Genomic DNA, 16,047 nt, shown 5'->3' on the forward strand with positions numbered 1-16,047 from the left:
CGCTAGAGCCAGGCTCCTGGATGCGAATCTGAGATGGGCTGCTTTGGGCGAGTCACTTCCTCTCTCTGGGCCTCAGTTTCCTCATCTATAAAATGGAGGTGACACCACCTGACTCCCAGCGTTGTTGAGAGGTTAAAGCACCTAAAACAGTGAGGTGTAGGTGTGTTATTTGTTATTGTTGTGGCTGGAACGGGGGAGCTGGAGAAACGGCCACTTGTGTGTGTGTGTGCATGCGCGTGTGTGTGCATGCGCGTGTGTGTGTGCATGTGTGTGTGTGTGCATGCGTGTGTGTGTGTGTGCATGTGTTGGTGGGGGAGGGGAGGAGGCTGGACAGGTGGAGACCTAAGGGGTGGCAGGCGCAGGAGGGGAAATCCCCAGGACATCGCATGTCAGAGTCAGTGCCCTGGGACCCTAGGAGACCGTGTAGCAGCCAACCTTCTTGTTGCACAAATGGGGAAACTGAGACCCAGAGAGGGACAGGATCTGTCCCAGGTCACAAAACAGTGAGAATTTTCCATAGAGGCGGTGGGAGTGGCCGGCTCCGGGTTAGTGGTGAGTGGGGTGGGGTGGGGCCAGGCTCCTGTCCCCGTGGGGCCCTGGGCCTCCTTGTCCTTGCCTTTGGGGCTGAGCTTCCCTTCTCCTCGCCCATCCCAGGATGGATGTGGCCAGTGATCGGCCAGGGCTGGACCACAGTGGGTCAGGAGAGACTTTGGGTTGGGGGAGGGGAGGACGCAGCGTCTCTCAAGAGAGGGTCAACCTGGAAGCAGGGACCAGGCCTGGGATGGGGCCTGGGTCACCCTGTTCCGGTCTCGTTGCTGCCTCCTTCTCCGTGGCCAATCCCTGATTTCACCAGGCCCGGGGGTCAGGGGTAGCCCCTGCTCATTCAAGGTGTATGACATCCTTGGGAGGCAACCATGGCAGCTTCTGGGGGTCCCCACCCAGGCCCCTCACCTCTCCTCCGCACTCTCGAAGCAGTCGATTTGGGCAAACACATCTGCGATCTCATCCTTCAGCTTCTGTGGGGTGGCAGGGGCAGGACAGGGAGAGTCGGGGTGAAGGCCAGAATCCCGGGGGTTTAAGACCCCAGTGACCACTCCTGCCCCTGGGTGTGACTCTCAAACCTGGCCCTTCTCCCTGACCTCTGTCCTGAGTTCCCAGTCTGAGGGGCCCTCCATGGACAGGTGCCCTCCCTCGATGTCTCCTAATTTCAAAGTCCCATGCTAAACTATCACCTCTGTCTGCACCCATGCCTCCACTTGCCTTGGGGAGGGGGAACCCCCAAGCCCCCACCCCTTGCCCATCCTATTTCCAACCTTCCCATCTCTCCCCTCTGCAGGCATGAAGTCTGCTCTCTAGCTGAGCCTACCGGACAAGTCGGCCTCCTTGCTGCCCGCCTCCCCCCTGCCCACCTCCACCCTGCCCGCCTCCCCCGGCTGCTGTCTTTCTGGAGCAGTGCATGGAGCCTGCCCTTCCCCTTCTCAAATCCCTCCCATGGCTCCCTACTGCTTCCTCAGTTTCTGCCCCAGCTTCTCTCTGGCTTTCCTCCATTTACTCTGTTGCTCACCCTTGACGAAGTACCCGCTATGTGCCTGCCAGGTACTATGGGGACACCACGCACAGGCAGCAGAGGCCCTTTTTCCAGGGACTTTGCAATTCCCCTGGACTTTACAGAAGAGGACACTGAGGCGTAGAGAGATGACACGACATGCCTACCTTCTGACTCCAAACCTATGCTTCCCCCAGCTCTATCCCAAGCCCATTTCATCTTGACCCTGCAGGAGGCACCCAGTGGCAGAGGGGACCCCCTAACACCTCCCCCTGTCAACCACCAGCACCCCCTGCAGGAGAGCAGCATGAGCCCCTGGCAGGCACTCCCAAGAGGCACCCAGCCCCTTTCTCCCCAGGATCTGTGGGGTGCTGGTGAGGGGCTGGTTCCAGGGGCTTGTCCTGAGACTCAAGGCCAGCGTGGGACTTGGGAGCCTGTGTCTGAGCCCTGTCAGCTCCTGTTCATGCCATCTTGGCAGAGTCACTGAGTGGTTGCCCCACAAATACAATGGGGATTTATTTGCAAGTTTTAACGGAGCACCTATTAATGCTGCACCCAGCAGGCTGGGGATGAGTGGTGGGCAAGACAGACCTCGGCTCTATATTCATGGAGGGCATAGTCTGGTGGGGTTGGCATCATGGGTGGTCATAGGGCAATGACCATGCAGAGCACCATCAGAGCAAGGTAGAGAAAGCCTGGCACATAGTAGATGCTCAATAAAACACCAGCTGAGTGAATAATTTTGTGCCTTCATTCCTCACTGAAATCCTAAATTCACGTGCATGGGAGTGGGGGTGGGTACAGCCACTGCAGCCCAGGCAGATGAGACTGCGAGTGCAAAGGCCCAGGGGCAGGGCTGAGCAAGGCACGTTCCAGGAACAGAACCCAGCCTGTCTCGGTATCTGCCGACCCAGATGAGCTGACATCTGAGTCTGATTGGTGAAGTGGTAAGTGCTGGGCACATACTGGGAGTTATCATGACCAGGTGGTCTACACTCTGCAGGGGTGAGACCTGGCTAAAGCTTCACCACTGGGGTCAGAGCCTGTCCTGTGACGAAGCGAGTAAAGGCCGGGATGGGGCTGGGCACACAGTGGTTGCCTAATTGGATCACTGCCTTCCTCCCCAGCTATCCTGGTCCTCCCTGGGTCTCAGGGTGTCTGTCTGCAGTCTTGCTGTTCTCCCTGCTCCTGGCGCTGGGAGCAAGGCTGATATGGGCCAGAGCTGGCCACACTGTCTGACCAGGCTGGGTCAGGAGCTGGTGGGGCGTGTGCAAGCGTGCAGGAGTGTCTGCTTACGGGCGCATGTGGTGTGGCGTGTGTGGGCATGGACACGTGTGCGAGCGTGTGTGGACACGGGTGTGTGCTCACCTGGATGTCCTCCAGGAGCTGCTTCCGGTGCCACTTGATCCTCTGCAACTCTTCTGTCTCCCCGCTGCTCAGCTCCGCGGGCTCTACAGAGAGATAACCGGCCTTCCCCATCACTCGGCTCCAGCCACACCCACTTGCCCTCTCTTCTGCAGGGCCTCCTTCCCTCCAGAAACCCAGGATTTGCCCTCTTCACAGAGGCCCACCTCCTCCAGGAGGCCTCCCCTGACTGCCCTGTCTAAAGCAGCCCCTGCTCCCTCCCCTCCTGCCCTGCTTCCTGTTTCTCCCATCCCCTGGATAGACACCCCCTGAAAGGATCTTGTTTCCTTTTATCTTTTCTGTCCCTCCTGTTAGACTCTTGGCTCCGTGAGAGTTCAGCTGTTCTATTCTTTTGCTCACTGCTGTGTCCCCAGCACCCAGAAAGAGTCTGACCCGTCGTAAGCACTCAGTTAAACACTTGCTGAAGGCATGCATTCCTTCCCCGGAACTTGAATCCCCTCCTCCACTGACTCACAGGCTCATTATTTATTCACTTATTTATTTGAGCAACCAGGAAGTGGCATACCATTTTCCTCACATCCCATTGGCCAGAATGTAGTCAGGTGGCCACACCTAGCTGCAAGGGAGGCTGGGAAATGAGCCTGTATCAGGGTGGTCCTGATGTCCTTACTATGTAAAATGGGGAGGCTGGATTTGGGGGATATTTTGTAGTCCCTGCCCCCAGATACTGAGGCTCAGAGAGGTGAGGTGACTCAACCAAGGTCCCACAGGGAAGTGGTCACTGAGCCAGAATGGGACCTTGAATTGGGCTGATGCCAAAGCCTGTGCTCTTTCATCTCCACTTGGAAATGAATAAATTAAATAAGATTTGTATGTGCTGGCATTCTATGCAAGGTGCTATGATGATGCCCACAACTAGGTCAGCTGTCCTATCTTCATGCTTCATGGTGGCTTCAGTTTCATCCACAACACTCTCCTTCTCTGAGTAATATGGCCTCCCTCTTACTCAGAGAGAGAGTCCTCATCCTGGGCCTGGGGCCTCCACAACCTCTCCAGCCTTGGCAGCGAGACTTATTCCCTGCCATTCCCAACAAGAGCCTGCCAGTCCAGCCTGCCAGCTCCTCCATGTCCCAGAGCCATCCAGGACTCGGTCCCACTTCCCTGTGTTTGCCCAGGCAGCTCCTGTACTCTGGGATACCTTCTCCTGTCTGCCTGCCCAAAGCCTCGCTGACCTTCAAGTTCCAGTGTCAGGAAGTGCCTGGCTGCATTTCTTAAAGGTTTTACAAGGATAGACATCATTTCCCCCAAAAGAATGCAGAGGGAATGTTGAATGCTCCCTTTCCCTACTTCTCCCTCTCATGACTAAGCAGGCATCGTGGATGTTGAGATTAAAGCCCCATGTGGAGATGGCAGGACACCAGGCTAGATGGAGCCCAGGTCCCCAGGCAGTGGTGTGGAGAAGACTCATCATATTCATCTGGACCACCTATCCATCTAGACTTTTCGATGAGAGAGAAATCAGTTTTGAGAATGTTTCGGTCACTGTTATTCTGAGTCTCTTTAAGCAGCTAAACCTGAGATATACCTAATACAGCATCTTCATCTGTGGAATATGAACCATAACCCTTGCCTCAGAGGGCAGCTGTCAGGAAGGAAAGAGCTAAACTTTGTCAAACACCCAGCAAGAATCCAACATATGCTGAGTCCAACATGCGTACAATGGGTGCTGTCTGCATCCACCCTCCTCTTCAGGACCAAGGCGCCATACCCCCAGCTGCTGGGAGGAAAGCCTGCTGATGGCTCCCAGCTGACTCCCTCCCCAGACACTAGCCTCAGCCAAAGGGAGGTGCCTCACCCAGGAGTCCCCCCAACCAAGGGCAGACCCTGCAATAAAAAGCCAAGACCCCTTGCCTGGTTTCAAGACCTGCCCCAGTTTTCAGATCCAGAACCTTGGGACTGAAGGAGAGGCTGGGTCCCAAAGGAAGAGTCCTGCAACACTGTGGCAAGTATATATGGCAATGACTCCCTGGTTCTTCCCTAAAAACACCTGTGGCCATTAACTCCAGTAACTGTACATGGGGGAAAGGGGAATATCCAAACATTCTGAGGATTGTTGGACACAGGGTCCAAGTTGACATCAGTGCTCAAGACTGAAGTGTCTTCAAGGCCACATTTGAGTGGGGGTGCATAGAGACCAGGTGATAAATGAAGTCTTGGCCAGGTCCAGCTCACTAGGGGTCTGCTTGATTCATGGCCACTTTCCTGGTCTACAGATGTAGAATTGGAATGAACATCCTTGGTTCTTGACCCCATATTGGTACCTTGGCCCACAGGGTCAGAATCATTGTAGTGGGAATAGCTATTGGGAAATTCATGAAGCTGACCCGTTGTCCCCACAGCAAAGAGAGGAAATAAAAAACTATATCCCGAGGAGAATGGTAGGTGTGGGTGCCACTCTTGAGACCTAATGGATGCAGGAGCAATTGCCCTCGTCACATTCCCAAGCACTTCCCCAGGTGGGAGGATGGCCTGCTTCTTCCAGCTGTTCCTTTTAGCAGAGAATTGTATACTATGCAGAAAACAGTTCCTGGAATGGCACTGGGTCCTGGTAGAGATAGAGTGCCAGCCCGCAGAACATCATGTAACTAAGTAGCCCAGATGGCTCCATCTGACCCACTAAGTCAGAAGGTCAAGCAAGCCCAATAGTAACCCTTTGTGAGTGGTACATCCAGGAGCAGGTGTGAGCAGAGACAGAGGGCTCCAGTAGGCTCCAGAGATAGGTGGCCCAGACCCTCATGACACCCGCTGCTGGTGCACCAGGGCCTATCCCTCTGCTTACACCATGACCCACATGGGTGGGTCCCTTGTGACTTTCTGACAATGGAGGAAAATGCCAAGGTTGGTTGCAGAATGAGTTGGCTCAGAGTTTGGGCACAAGTGAAAACCGGGTAGCTACTGAACTACAGCCCTGCTCAAAGGTGTGCTGGAAAGACAGTGGTGAGGGCAAGTCCTCCCAGGGGGCAGGGCTTCAGGCAGGGCACCTGGCCATCCACTTCCTGTGGAAAGAGAAGTGGCTTCTTGAAGTCAGAATACCCATGCATCATGGGCAGTGGTGAATGGCTTGATTTCTTTGTCAGAGGCCAGAAAGAAGGAAGATGGGAAGATCAGAAACACAGAAGTCAGGAGAAGAGGCAGGTGGATGACCCCATGGGAGCGGAATGTCCACTCTGCCAGCAACAGGGACGCATGCTGAGCCCATCGTTTCTCCAGAAGACCAGGGAGCAAACTGATTCCATGAAACCCCTTCTATTCTGCAAAAGTGAATCATCCATCTTGCCTGGAGTCAACACGTGTTGGAAATGTGTTTGCCTTTCCTGCCCACAGGGCCTCAGCCAGCACCACTATCCAGAGGCTTAGGGTGTTTGACCCGCCAACACAGCACACCGCGTAACTTCACAGAAGACCAAGGGACGCTCTCTACAGCAAAGGTGGTCTGAAGTGAGCACGTGGCCATGAGATCCACCGGTCCTCTCTAGCATTTCACTGGAAGGTGCTGGCCTGATGGAGTGGAGGGATGGGGCAGCCTTGAGAAGGTACAGCAGAGGTGTCAGCCTGGAGGTGATATCCTGCTTGGATGGGGCACCATACGCCCTAAATCTACCACCACGGTGTGATGCTCTGTCTCCAGCAGGCGGTCCACAAGGGTCCAGGAACCGAGAGGTGGGAGTGGGAGCGGCCCCACCTGCCATTCTCCTAGTGACCCACTCTGGAGTTTCCTTTTTTATTTTATTTATTTATTTATTTATTTTGAGAGAGTCTTGCTCTGTCACCCAGGCTGGAGTACAGTGACATGACCTTGGCTCACTGCAACCTCTGCTTCCCGGGCTCAAGGGACTTTCCTTCCTGCCTCAGCCTCCCCAGTAGCTCAGTAGCTGGGATTACAGGTGTATACCACCACACCCAGCTAATTTTTTTTTTTTTTTTTTAGACGGAGCCTCGCTCTGTCACCAGGCTGGAGTGCAGTGGCACGACTTTGGCTCACTGCAACCTCCGCCTCCTGGGTTCAAGGGACTCTCCTGTCTCGGCCTCCCAAGCAGCTGGGACCACAGACACGAGCCACCACATCCAGCCAATCTCCGTATTTTTAGTAGAGATGGGGTTTCACCATGTTGGCCAGGATAGTCTCAATCTCTTGATCTCACAATCTGCCCACCTCGGCCTCCCAAAGTGCTGAGATTACAGGCGAGAGTCACCGCGCCTGGCCAATTTTTGTATTTTTAACAGAAACGGGGGTTTCACTATGTTGGCCAGGCTGGTCTCGAACTCCTGACCTCGGCCTCCCAAAGTGCTGGGATTACAGGTGTGAGCCACCGTGCCTGGCCCACTCTGGAGTTTCTTTCCTCTGCAGGTCTAGAGGTCCTGTTTCTAGGAGGGAGTTGGAGGGGGTAGGACACTTTATACCAGGGGACAAAGCAAGAGTCTTGTGACACTTAAAGCTCACAAACACTTACTCCATGCCAGTCTCTGTATAAGTGCTGTCATTTAATCTTGAAGTAGGTATTTTCCAGTTTGAGACACTGAAGCTTAGGAAGGTGAGGCACGGGAAGTGGCAGTGCTGGAATCCGCACCCTGTTTTGCTGACCCCCACGCCTCTGTCCCAGGAGAGATGGATTCTGAAACTGTTTGGGACATGCAGGGATGGAAGGTATAAGGGGCCACCTGTGTGGAGACGCAGAGCAGGGACAGCCGGGGAGGCAGTGCTGGAAGCTGGCTCCGGAACTCTTCTGGCAGGAGCTGGCGCCGAGGCCGTCGGTCTCATCCACAGAGAAAAATCAATCACCTTGGGTTGCCTTGGAGATGAACAATCCGATTGTGCTTTGTTTTGTTTGTTGGCTTTATACAGTTTTCCTGTTGGCCTGGGGTTGTGCTTCTGCCTGGGGCGCACCTGCTGGAGGAGGCCGAGTGGATTCCAGACTGGCTGCTTGTCTGAGGGAAGCCAGCGTGGGCTCCAGCACTCCTATGGCTGCTCCACGGTGCGGATGGCCAGAAGTGAGTGATGGGGTTCCTGAAGCTCCTCCAAGGCCGACCTTCCTGCTCCCTACGGGGTTTCACCAGCTCCTGGCTCCCACCTGCCCTCAGGGTCCAGGGAATCATTCACACATCCTGTGTTCCAGCCCCTCCTCTGAGCTTCAGATCCGACCACCGCCATATGTATTGGTCACCACCACTCCTGTCATTGTGCCCCAGATTGAACTTCTAGAATGCTCCTTCCTCCCCGTCCTCTTCCTGAATTCCTGAGCCCTGGAAATGGTCCACATTTCCCCAGGAGGCACCCTGACACCCACCTGGCTTTCACCCCTTGGGTCCCCTCCATCACCAAGTCCTGCCTAATTCTTTCCCCTTCCATGGTCCCACTGTCGTCCCGGCAACTATCGCTTTGCTTGAGGGGACTTCAGGGCCTTTGGATGCCTCCCTGCCTCTTCTACCCATTCTGGTCCAGTTTCCCATGGCATCCCATTGTCCTGGGGACAAAGACTGCAAATCTCACCAGTCCTCCTGCTGTGTCCCCTCCACGCTCCTCTCACACTGCGCCCCTCTCCTGCCCCAGCTCCGTGCTCAGCCTCCCTGGCTGCCCTTCATTCACTCCCCTGAGCTCTCGCCTTCCGAAAGCCTTTGGGCCGCCATTCCTTGCACTCAGAATGGCCTTCCTTCTCCTCTCTGCCAGCAGACCCTCCTATCTCCTACTCCAGATCCCCTTTCAGGGATCCTCCTGGGTTCCACTGAGGAGCCATCCCTGTCCCCACCCCTTCCCATTCCCCACAGTGTTTCTGGGATCTGCATGGCTCAATAACCAAGTCACGCCCTTGGTTAAGGAAGGCATGGTGGCTGAGCACCTATGGTGTGCCAGGCCCTGTGTGTTCCAGGCTCTTCCCATCCACTCTCTCATTGAATCCCACAACCACTCCGAAAGGAAAGGTATTTCTAAGCTCATCCTACAGGCAAGGCCCCGAGACTCAGAGAGGTGAAGTGTCCTGCCAAAGGTGACACAGCTGGAGTGTGGCAGAGCTGGGATTCACATCTGGGCCCATCTGGGGCTCGGAGGCTACAGCCCTGATGTTGATCTTCCAAAGCCTGATCTCTTCATACGAATCATCAAACACCTGTCGGACGCTAAATCTGGGTTTCTGACAGGGTTACATGTTTGAGAATAAAGGCAAGATGCAGAATGATGCCTGCAGTTGCCCCCACTCAACCCCTGCAAAGCCAGTACTGTAGAGCTGGGGACACCGAGGCACGGTTCCCAGGGGAGTGGGATTTCATGGGAATAGCGAGCAAGTTGCTTGTATTTTTACCGCACGCAGCTCCTTTCATACTCCCTTGTGGTTGACAAGTGTGTTCATGAATCCTCGGTCCCCCGTCCCCTTCTGACCGGGGGTCCTGCCCCAATAGGTGGCAACTGGTCAAAGCATCTGAGTCCACAGGAGGGTGGTGATGGCCCCGGGCTTGCTGTATCTTACACGGTGCACATGGAGCCCACTGCCCCTTCCTCTATTTGTTAAAAAGAGGAGATTCCTCCCCATTTCAGAGTTTCAGGCACTGGCGTAGGCTCATGGGATATGTTTTTTGTTGTTGTTGTTTGTTTGTTTTTTTTGAGATGGTCTTTCTCTCTGTTACCCAGGCTGAATTGCAGTGGCGTGATCTCGGCTCACTGCGACCTCCGCCTCCCAGGTTCAAGCGATTCTCCTGCGTCAGCCTCCCGAGGAGTAGCTGCAATTACAGGCACCTGCCACCACGCCCAGCTAAATTTTTTTTTTGTATTTTTAGTAGAGACGGGATTTCACTATGTTGGCCAGGTTGATCTCAAACTCCTGACCTCTGGTGATCCTCCTGCCTTGGCCTCCCAAAGTGTTGGGATTATAGGTGTGAGCCACCATGCCTGGCCGGGAGATGTATTTTTAATACTAATAATAATGCACACAAATAATAAAATTACCACCACTACCACAGACCCCGTTTCCTTCTCACTTATCTCTGTGCTTCTCACAGCCTCACAAGGTGTGACATGAACCCCCACCCCAAACCCACAGGCTGGTGCTGCCCTTGTGCCCAGGCCTGTGAATGTGCCCGTCTCCGCGGCTCCTCCCCACTTCCTCTTTGTCCTTCCTCTTTTCCATCGTATTTTTAGAAATCTTTGAGCTTGCAGCCCTGCTTCCAGAACAGCTGGCCTCACTTCCCCTTTCCAGGGCAGGAGGAGGACGCCATCTCAGGGCCCTAAATAAAGAGGCCCCTCAAAGTCTCAGTAGGAGGGACCTTGGGGCAGAGGGGGTGTGGGCGGAGCTGCTCCCCTCCCCAGCCCCACAAGCCCCACAAGCCCCACAGGCTCTGCAGAGTGTGGCTTCCTCTCCCCAAGCCGAGCTGGCTCTATTTTTAACTGCACCTGCCTGTCTTAGCTGCACCAGCGCAGTGCTCATCTTTGGCCACACTGGGGCTTTGCTGTCTGGTGCTCTCATCTTCCCAGCAGGCCTTGGGGGAGGGTGTCTTATCTGCTTCCGGACACAGGCCCACCTCAGGAGAGGAGGGGAGGCAGCCCTGGGGAACCCTGAGTCACCAGCCTGTCCATAATAAAGGTAGGAAAACTGAGGCCCACAGAAGGAAGAGACCATGACCACTGGCAGGGTGGTGCAGAGCTGGAACCTGAGCGAGGTCTGGCTAACTCCCAATCCCCGCTTCCCGAGGCCAGGCCAGGATGATGGCACCCACGTAGAGATGACAAATCGGAACTCAGAGAGGGGAAGTCACTGGGCCATGGAGAAGCCCGAATTAAGACCCAGTCTGGGCAACAGGGAAATGACCTTTCCTCCCTCCCCCTGGCCTCCTCCTCCTGGAAGTCTTCCCAGATCTCCTCTGCCCCAGTGGGAAAAGTTGCTTCCTCCCATCTCTAAGCCTGTGTCCATTTGCACGGCTGGGTCAGGGTCCTGCAGGGTCTGACTCCTGCCTCTCCACCCTGCCCCCAACATTCCAGACCAACACCCATCCCCCAAGGTTAGGCCCATGGCTGGGTCACTGCTGCCCCCAGCACTCCTTAGCACACTGGAAGGTCATTTGTGGAGTGAATGAGTGAAAAGACCAACTACTCAATGGAGAACCAATTGACCCCATTAATCCATTGCTGCACTGACCCCATTTAATTCATTTCCTCCCTAGTACCGGCTGAAGCAAAGCAGATTCTCCCCTCCCGTGCCCGCTCCACAGCCCCGGCCAACCTGGGGCTTTCTCCCTCAGGTTCTCATCCCTGCTCTGCTGCTGACTGGCCGTGTGATCTCAAGTAAGTCAGTCCTCGCCTCTAGTTCACCTCTGGGACCCTCAGTTTCCTTATCTGCAATATGGGGACAGCCATCCCTGTAACCTTAGTATGTTAGGACCCCAAAGGACAAAGTGCCCTGCTGGACACACAGGCCGGGGTCTTGCATCTCAGTGGGTGCTCTCCCCGCCTCATCCTCACCCTCCTGTCTGCTGAGAGGCCTGAGCCAGGTGCTGCCCCTCGCTGGGTCTCCCTGTGCCCACCAGGTGTCTCCCAGCTGTGCTCACTGAGCTGTGATTTTGGGAACCTCCAAAGCCCACAGGAGACGCAGGGGTCAGAGAGTGAGCCCTGGACAGGGAGTCAGGGCACAGGGTTTGGTCCTGCCCCTGCCTTAGACAGGCTGTTTTCCTCCCTTGGCCTCTTTTCTCCCTTCTGCCACTGGGGGGCTGTTGAAATGGATCAGTGGTTCTCTAACCGTGTTCCCTGGGGCCTGAGGCTTCCATCTGAGGGTGGGCGGCGGGGGAAGGGGGATACCCAGTGGGCGGGGCCAGGCTGCTCCATGTTAGGTGCATTTGAAGCCAGGGTGCTCCTGGACAAGGCTGAGGTCATCTGGACCTGGGGAGCAGACAGCTCCCACCAGCTTTTAGGTTCTGGAATTCCAGCAGTCGTGTTCACCAGAACTGTTGCAGCTCTGGAGAACGCTGACATCCAGGGTACAGAAACTTGGCCCCTCTTCTGGGCCTTCGATTTACCTCCCCAAACACAACCCTGATGTTCTTTTCCTTACCATCTTTGCAGCCTCCTTTCTCCTCTTTCTCGCCAGACACATTGTCCTAGTAGCTGGGGAGGGTTTCAATCAGAGCCTCTGTTGCTCACTCCTGGCCCTGCCCTGGCTCTAGGCTGCGTCCTCAGCCTCCCCAAAGACCACCCCAACCCCCGGCCAGAAAGGGAGCTCAAGTCCCTTGTATCACCCAGACAAGCATCGCCGTCACCAACATCATATCATCATCTTAATCACAAGTCACTTTTTTCAGTTCACCTCTGAGCCTTTCGACTGGCTGTTCCTTCTGGCTGAAATGTTTGTTCCTTAGAAGGCCCCTTAGCTGATACCTTCCTCAGGTCCCTCATTAGACAGCATCTTGGGGCCTTTTCCACTATGCACTCCCCCCTTCCTTATCCTGCTTTACTGTTCTTCATCCCACCTGCCACCAACTGACGTACGGCATCACATTAGAGTCACTGCCTGTTTCTCCCTCTAGAGGACAAGCCTGTGAAGGGGGGAACAGCGTCTGCTTTGCTCACTGCGGTGTGCCCAGCCCCTAGATCACAACTGGACGCCTAGGCTGAGCCCACAAATGTTTGCTTTGCGCAGCTGCATTTTCCGCCTGTGCTGTATTCCTTTATCTAGGACCCTGTGAGGCAGGGGCTGCTGTCCCATTCTAAAAGAGAGCACCCTGAAGCCCAGAGAGGTTGACCGCAGTTGCTTACCTGGGTGGCACAGGTCCATTCCGACGCCCCTGGGGAAAAGATGACCCGTGTTCCTGTCGCTTGTCAACCCAGCTGCTGCTCGGGCTGACCCGGCAAGGATGCGTCACCTTGACTGTAACAGGCCCCTTCCTGCTTGCCCCGCCCAGCCCTGTGTGGGGAGGAAGTCAGTGCTGGCCCACTGGGGTCTTGTGTGCAGGCTTTTGACACAACAGCACTTCCTAAAAACTGGCAGAGTTTCGAGCAGCAGGGACCTTTGCCAGGGAGGGACAGAGGTGGAAACAAACAAACAAACAAACAGATGAAGTGAGGGGAGGGCCACATAAAAAAGAGAAAGACAGTGAGACAGAAAGAAACACACGGACGCATATGTACACACGCACGCACACACGCACAGACACCGAGGGTGATGCTCACTGAGGACGAACATTTTCCAGGGAATCATGGGCATCTACCTGGCAACCTCCTCACATGAATGCCATAGGAGCACCCAACTTGGACAGTCCTAGCAGGGCCCCCTCTGTTCCACCCCACAAGCTCTCTTCCAACTCCCACTTAAGAAAAGACAAATGAATTCAGGGCTGGGAAGGACTTTCCTTCCCTTCAAAGAAATATCTGGCTTTTTCTTGTCTAGTGAACAATCGGATAATATGTTCCATTTTCCTTCTCCCCCAGGCTGCTGGGAAACTCATCGTCAAATCCAAAGCTCATCGACGGCTATTCTGTGATGTCGTGTGAACTTTGGGGACTGACTCAGCTGTTTGACTCTCAGCTAGGGCTAGTCAGCCTCGCTTTGCTTATCTGTGAAAGGGGAATAATACTAACTCGGGGATATGGAAATGATGGAGTGAGAGGATGTGTCAGAGAGGCTTGGGACATAGTAGGTGCTCAATAAACACTTTCTTCTTTGATTTTAATTTTCTTCTTCGGTTAAAATGTATCATGTTATTGCTTGTGTCTTTTCTGGCAGGTTGGTTCAACTCCTTTCTGAAAAAAGCTGTGCTGTAAAGAAACAGGTATAAATTAAATGCAAATTCCCTATAACTTGAGGACACATGCAGATTTATTCATCTGCTTCCCCATTATGATCCAGGTCCCATGAGGGCAAGGTTACCTTTTGTGCTCTGGTGTGTGGTAAAATGCTGGGGACATAGAGGATATGCAAGCGTGGAATGAATGAATAAATGAATGAATGAATGAATGGAACATGGTGGAGATCACAGTGAATGTGAAAGCCAGCTACAAGTTCACCTCTTTTACTATGCTGCCACTCCTGCCATCAAGGGGCGAAGTCTATTTCTCCTTCCTTGGAAGCTGAGCTGGCCTTGGCCGTGTCTTTGACCAAAAGCACGTGGCAGAAATGATGTTCAGTGATGTTCAAGGCTGACCTTTGGAAGGCCTTGCAGCTCCTGCTCTTGCTCTCAGCCCTCTGCCCGGCTGCCATGAGAACAAGCCTGGGCTAGCATGTTGGAAGACCACAAGGAGATCGGCCGGGCTGTCTTGGCTATCCCTTGGTTGCTGCCTCATCAGTGAGGCCAGGGGACGCCAGAAGAAGAACGATTAAGTGGAGTCCCACCCAAACTGCTGACCCATAGCACTGTGGGAAATAATACATTTTTGTGGTTTAAGCCACGAACTTTTGGGACGCTTTGTTATGCAGTCAAAGCTTGCTGATACAGAAGAAATCCAATGTTATCATTTCCTTGGAGAGAAAACTGAGGCTTATTTCTGGGAAACGCTTGACCAAGTCAGAACTTGAGTGAGTGCCAATTCAGGCCCAGAAGCCAGGCCTACTAAGTCCCCGTCTAGTGCGGTCAGGATTTTTGAACCCCACACCCCTGCTGCTTCTCCCCTGCCGTGCCCCCACCTGGGTTCTTGTATAACTCATGGTTATTTTCTGGAAAACTTGTTACAATTATTTCCATGGTAAACTAGATTTTTCTCAACTGCTTTGGGCCTGAGGAACCACAAACCATGTCCTTGGCCATTTTAAAACTAGAAATTTGGGCCAGGCGTGGTGGCTCACGTCTGTAATTCCAGCACTTTGGGAGGCTGAGGCGGGTAGATCACAAGGTCAGGAGATCGAGACCATCCTGGCCAACATGATGAAACCCCGTCTCTACTAAAAATACAAAAATTAGCTGGGCGTGGTGGCAGGTGCCTGTAATCCCAGTTATTCAGGAGGCTGAAGCGGGAGAATTGCTTGAACCAGGGAGTCGGAGTTTGGAGTGAGTCGAGATCGCGCCACCGCACTCCAGCCTGGCAACAGAGTGAGACTCTGTCTCAAAAAACAAAACAAAACAAACAAAACAAACAAACCAAAAAACCCCTAGAAATGTGGAGAAAGGTATAATTCCCTATGCAGAAAGACTTCACACTGCAGGCTGGAGACTGCTATCTTTAGAAAGTCATGCTTGCAAAGTTGATCCTTGGCTGGCACCTGGGAGCTTGGATCTGGGGAGGGCTCCCACCACCCGAACTGATGAGAACGGCTTACTGAGCCTACCCTATTTGCCTAGCATCCCTGGGAGCATCCCATCTCACAGGTGCTTTCACGACTTGTTGCTGGAGCAATTGAGCGTGTCCCGTGTGACTCCGTTGGGAGAGGACTCTTGGAAGCTGCACCTGGTTTCCTCTGGACTTTGCCACTGCGCCTTTGCTGATTTTGCTTTGAGTCCTTTCACTGCCATAGATCATAGCTGTTAAGTATGACCATGCGCTGAGTCCTGGGAGTCCACCTAGTAAACCACCGAACCTGGGATGGCCTTGGGGAACGCTGACCCATCTTGTGGCTGACCCAGTAAATGTGCCTTGCCCAGGGCCACGGTTTGGCATCTGGCACTTCCCTTTTGTCTGACGGATGGTCACGGTCGTGTGGTTCAGTTATTGTTACTGTCTTATTCTCTAAGACATACCTCAAATACCACCTCCTCTGTGAAGCCTGTTGTGATAGCACCTCCCCTCCCTCTCTCCCACAACCCTGGTCCTGTTTAATAGCTTATATGCAGTCAGCCTGGGAGGGAGGGACTTTTTCACTGTGGGCAGCAAAGAGTTTGGCAGAACTGACTTCATCATTTTCGCTGTCACTCCCTGTCTAGGTTTGGCTGCAAGATTAGCTGGGAACCAATAGCACAGGCAATGGGAGAGAAGAAAGCTGGACCCAGGGGAGCCATGGAGAACTGGATTCGAATCCTGACTCAGCTCTTGTGAGCTGTGTGATCTTCTTCCTTCCCCTCTGAGCCTCATTTTTAATCATTTTAAATCATCTACAAAATGAAGACAGTTCAGGTTAGGTTTGCCTACATGAAACAGAAAACCCACATAATAATAATGGTTTAAAGAAACTAGA

At 53.8% G+C, this 16,047-nt stretch overlaps 1 protein-coding gene across 4 annotated transcripts in view; it reads right to left on the reverse strand.

Annotated features, from left to right (window-relative positions):
* CYTH4 (cytohesin 4) overlaps positions 1–13,255 on the reverse strand; it is a 32,684-nt gene extending 19,429 nt beyond the window's left edge. For 2 of the 4 annotated variants that reach the window (XM_011964283.1, XM_011964282.1), the window contains exons 1-2: positions 2,915–3,474; positions 952–1,016 (exon numbers count right to left, since the gene is read on the reverse strand). In XM_011964283.1, the coding sequence (XP_011819673.1) occupies positions 952–1,016; positions 2,915–3,025 (176 nt within the window). In that variant the 5' untranslated portion in view covers positions 3,026–3,474. Of the gene's footprint in view, positions 1–951; positions 1,017–2,914; positions 3,475–12,701; positions 12,850–13,085 lie in introns of those variants that run through there. The other 2 variants (XM_011964284.1, XM_011964285.1) reach the window with 2 other exon arrangements.
* Between the last annotated feature and the right edge of the window lie 2,792 nt (positions 13,256–16,047).

Source organism: Colobus angolensis, unplaced genomic scaffold (genome assembly GCF_000951035.1).
Source record: "Colobus angolensis palliatus isolate OR3802 unplaced genomic scaffold, Cang.pa_1.0 Scaffold65, whole genome shotgun sequence".
Lineage (NCBI taxonomy): Eukaryota > Metazoa > Chordata > Mammalia > Primates > Cercopithecidae > Colobus > Colobus angolensis.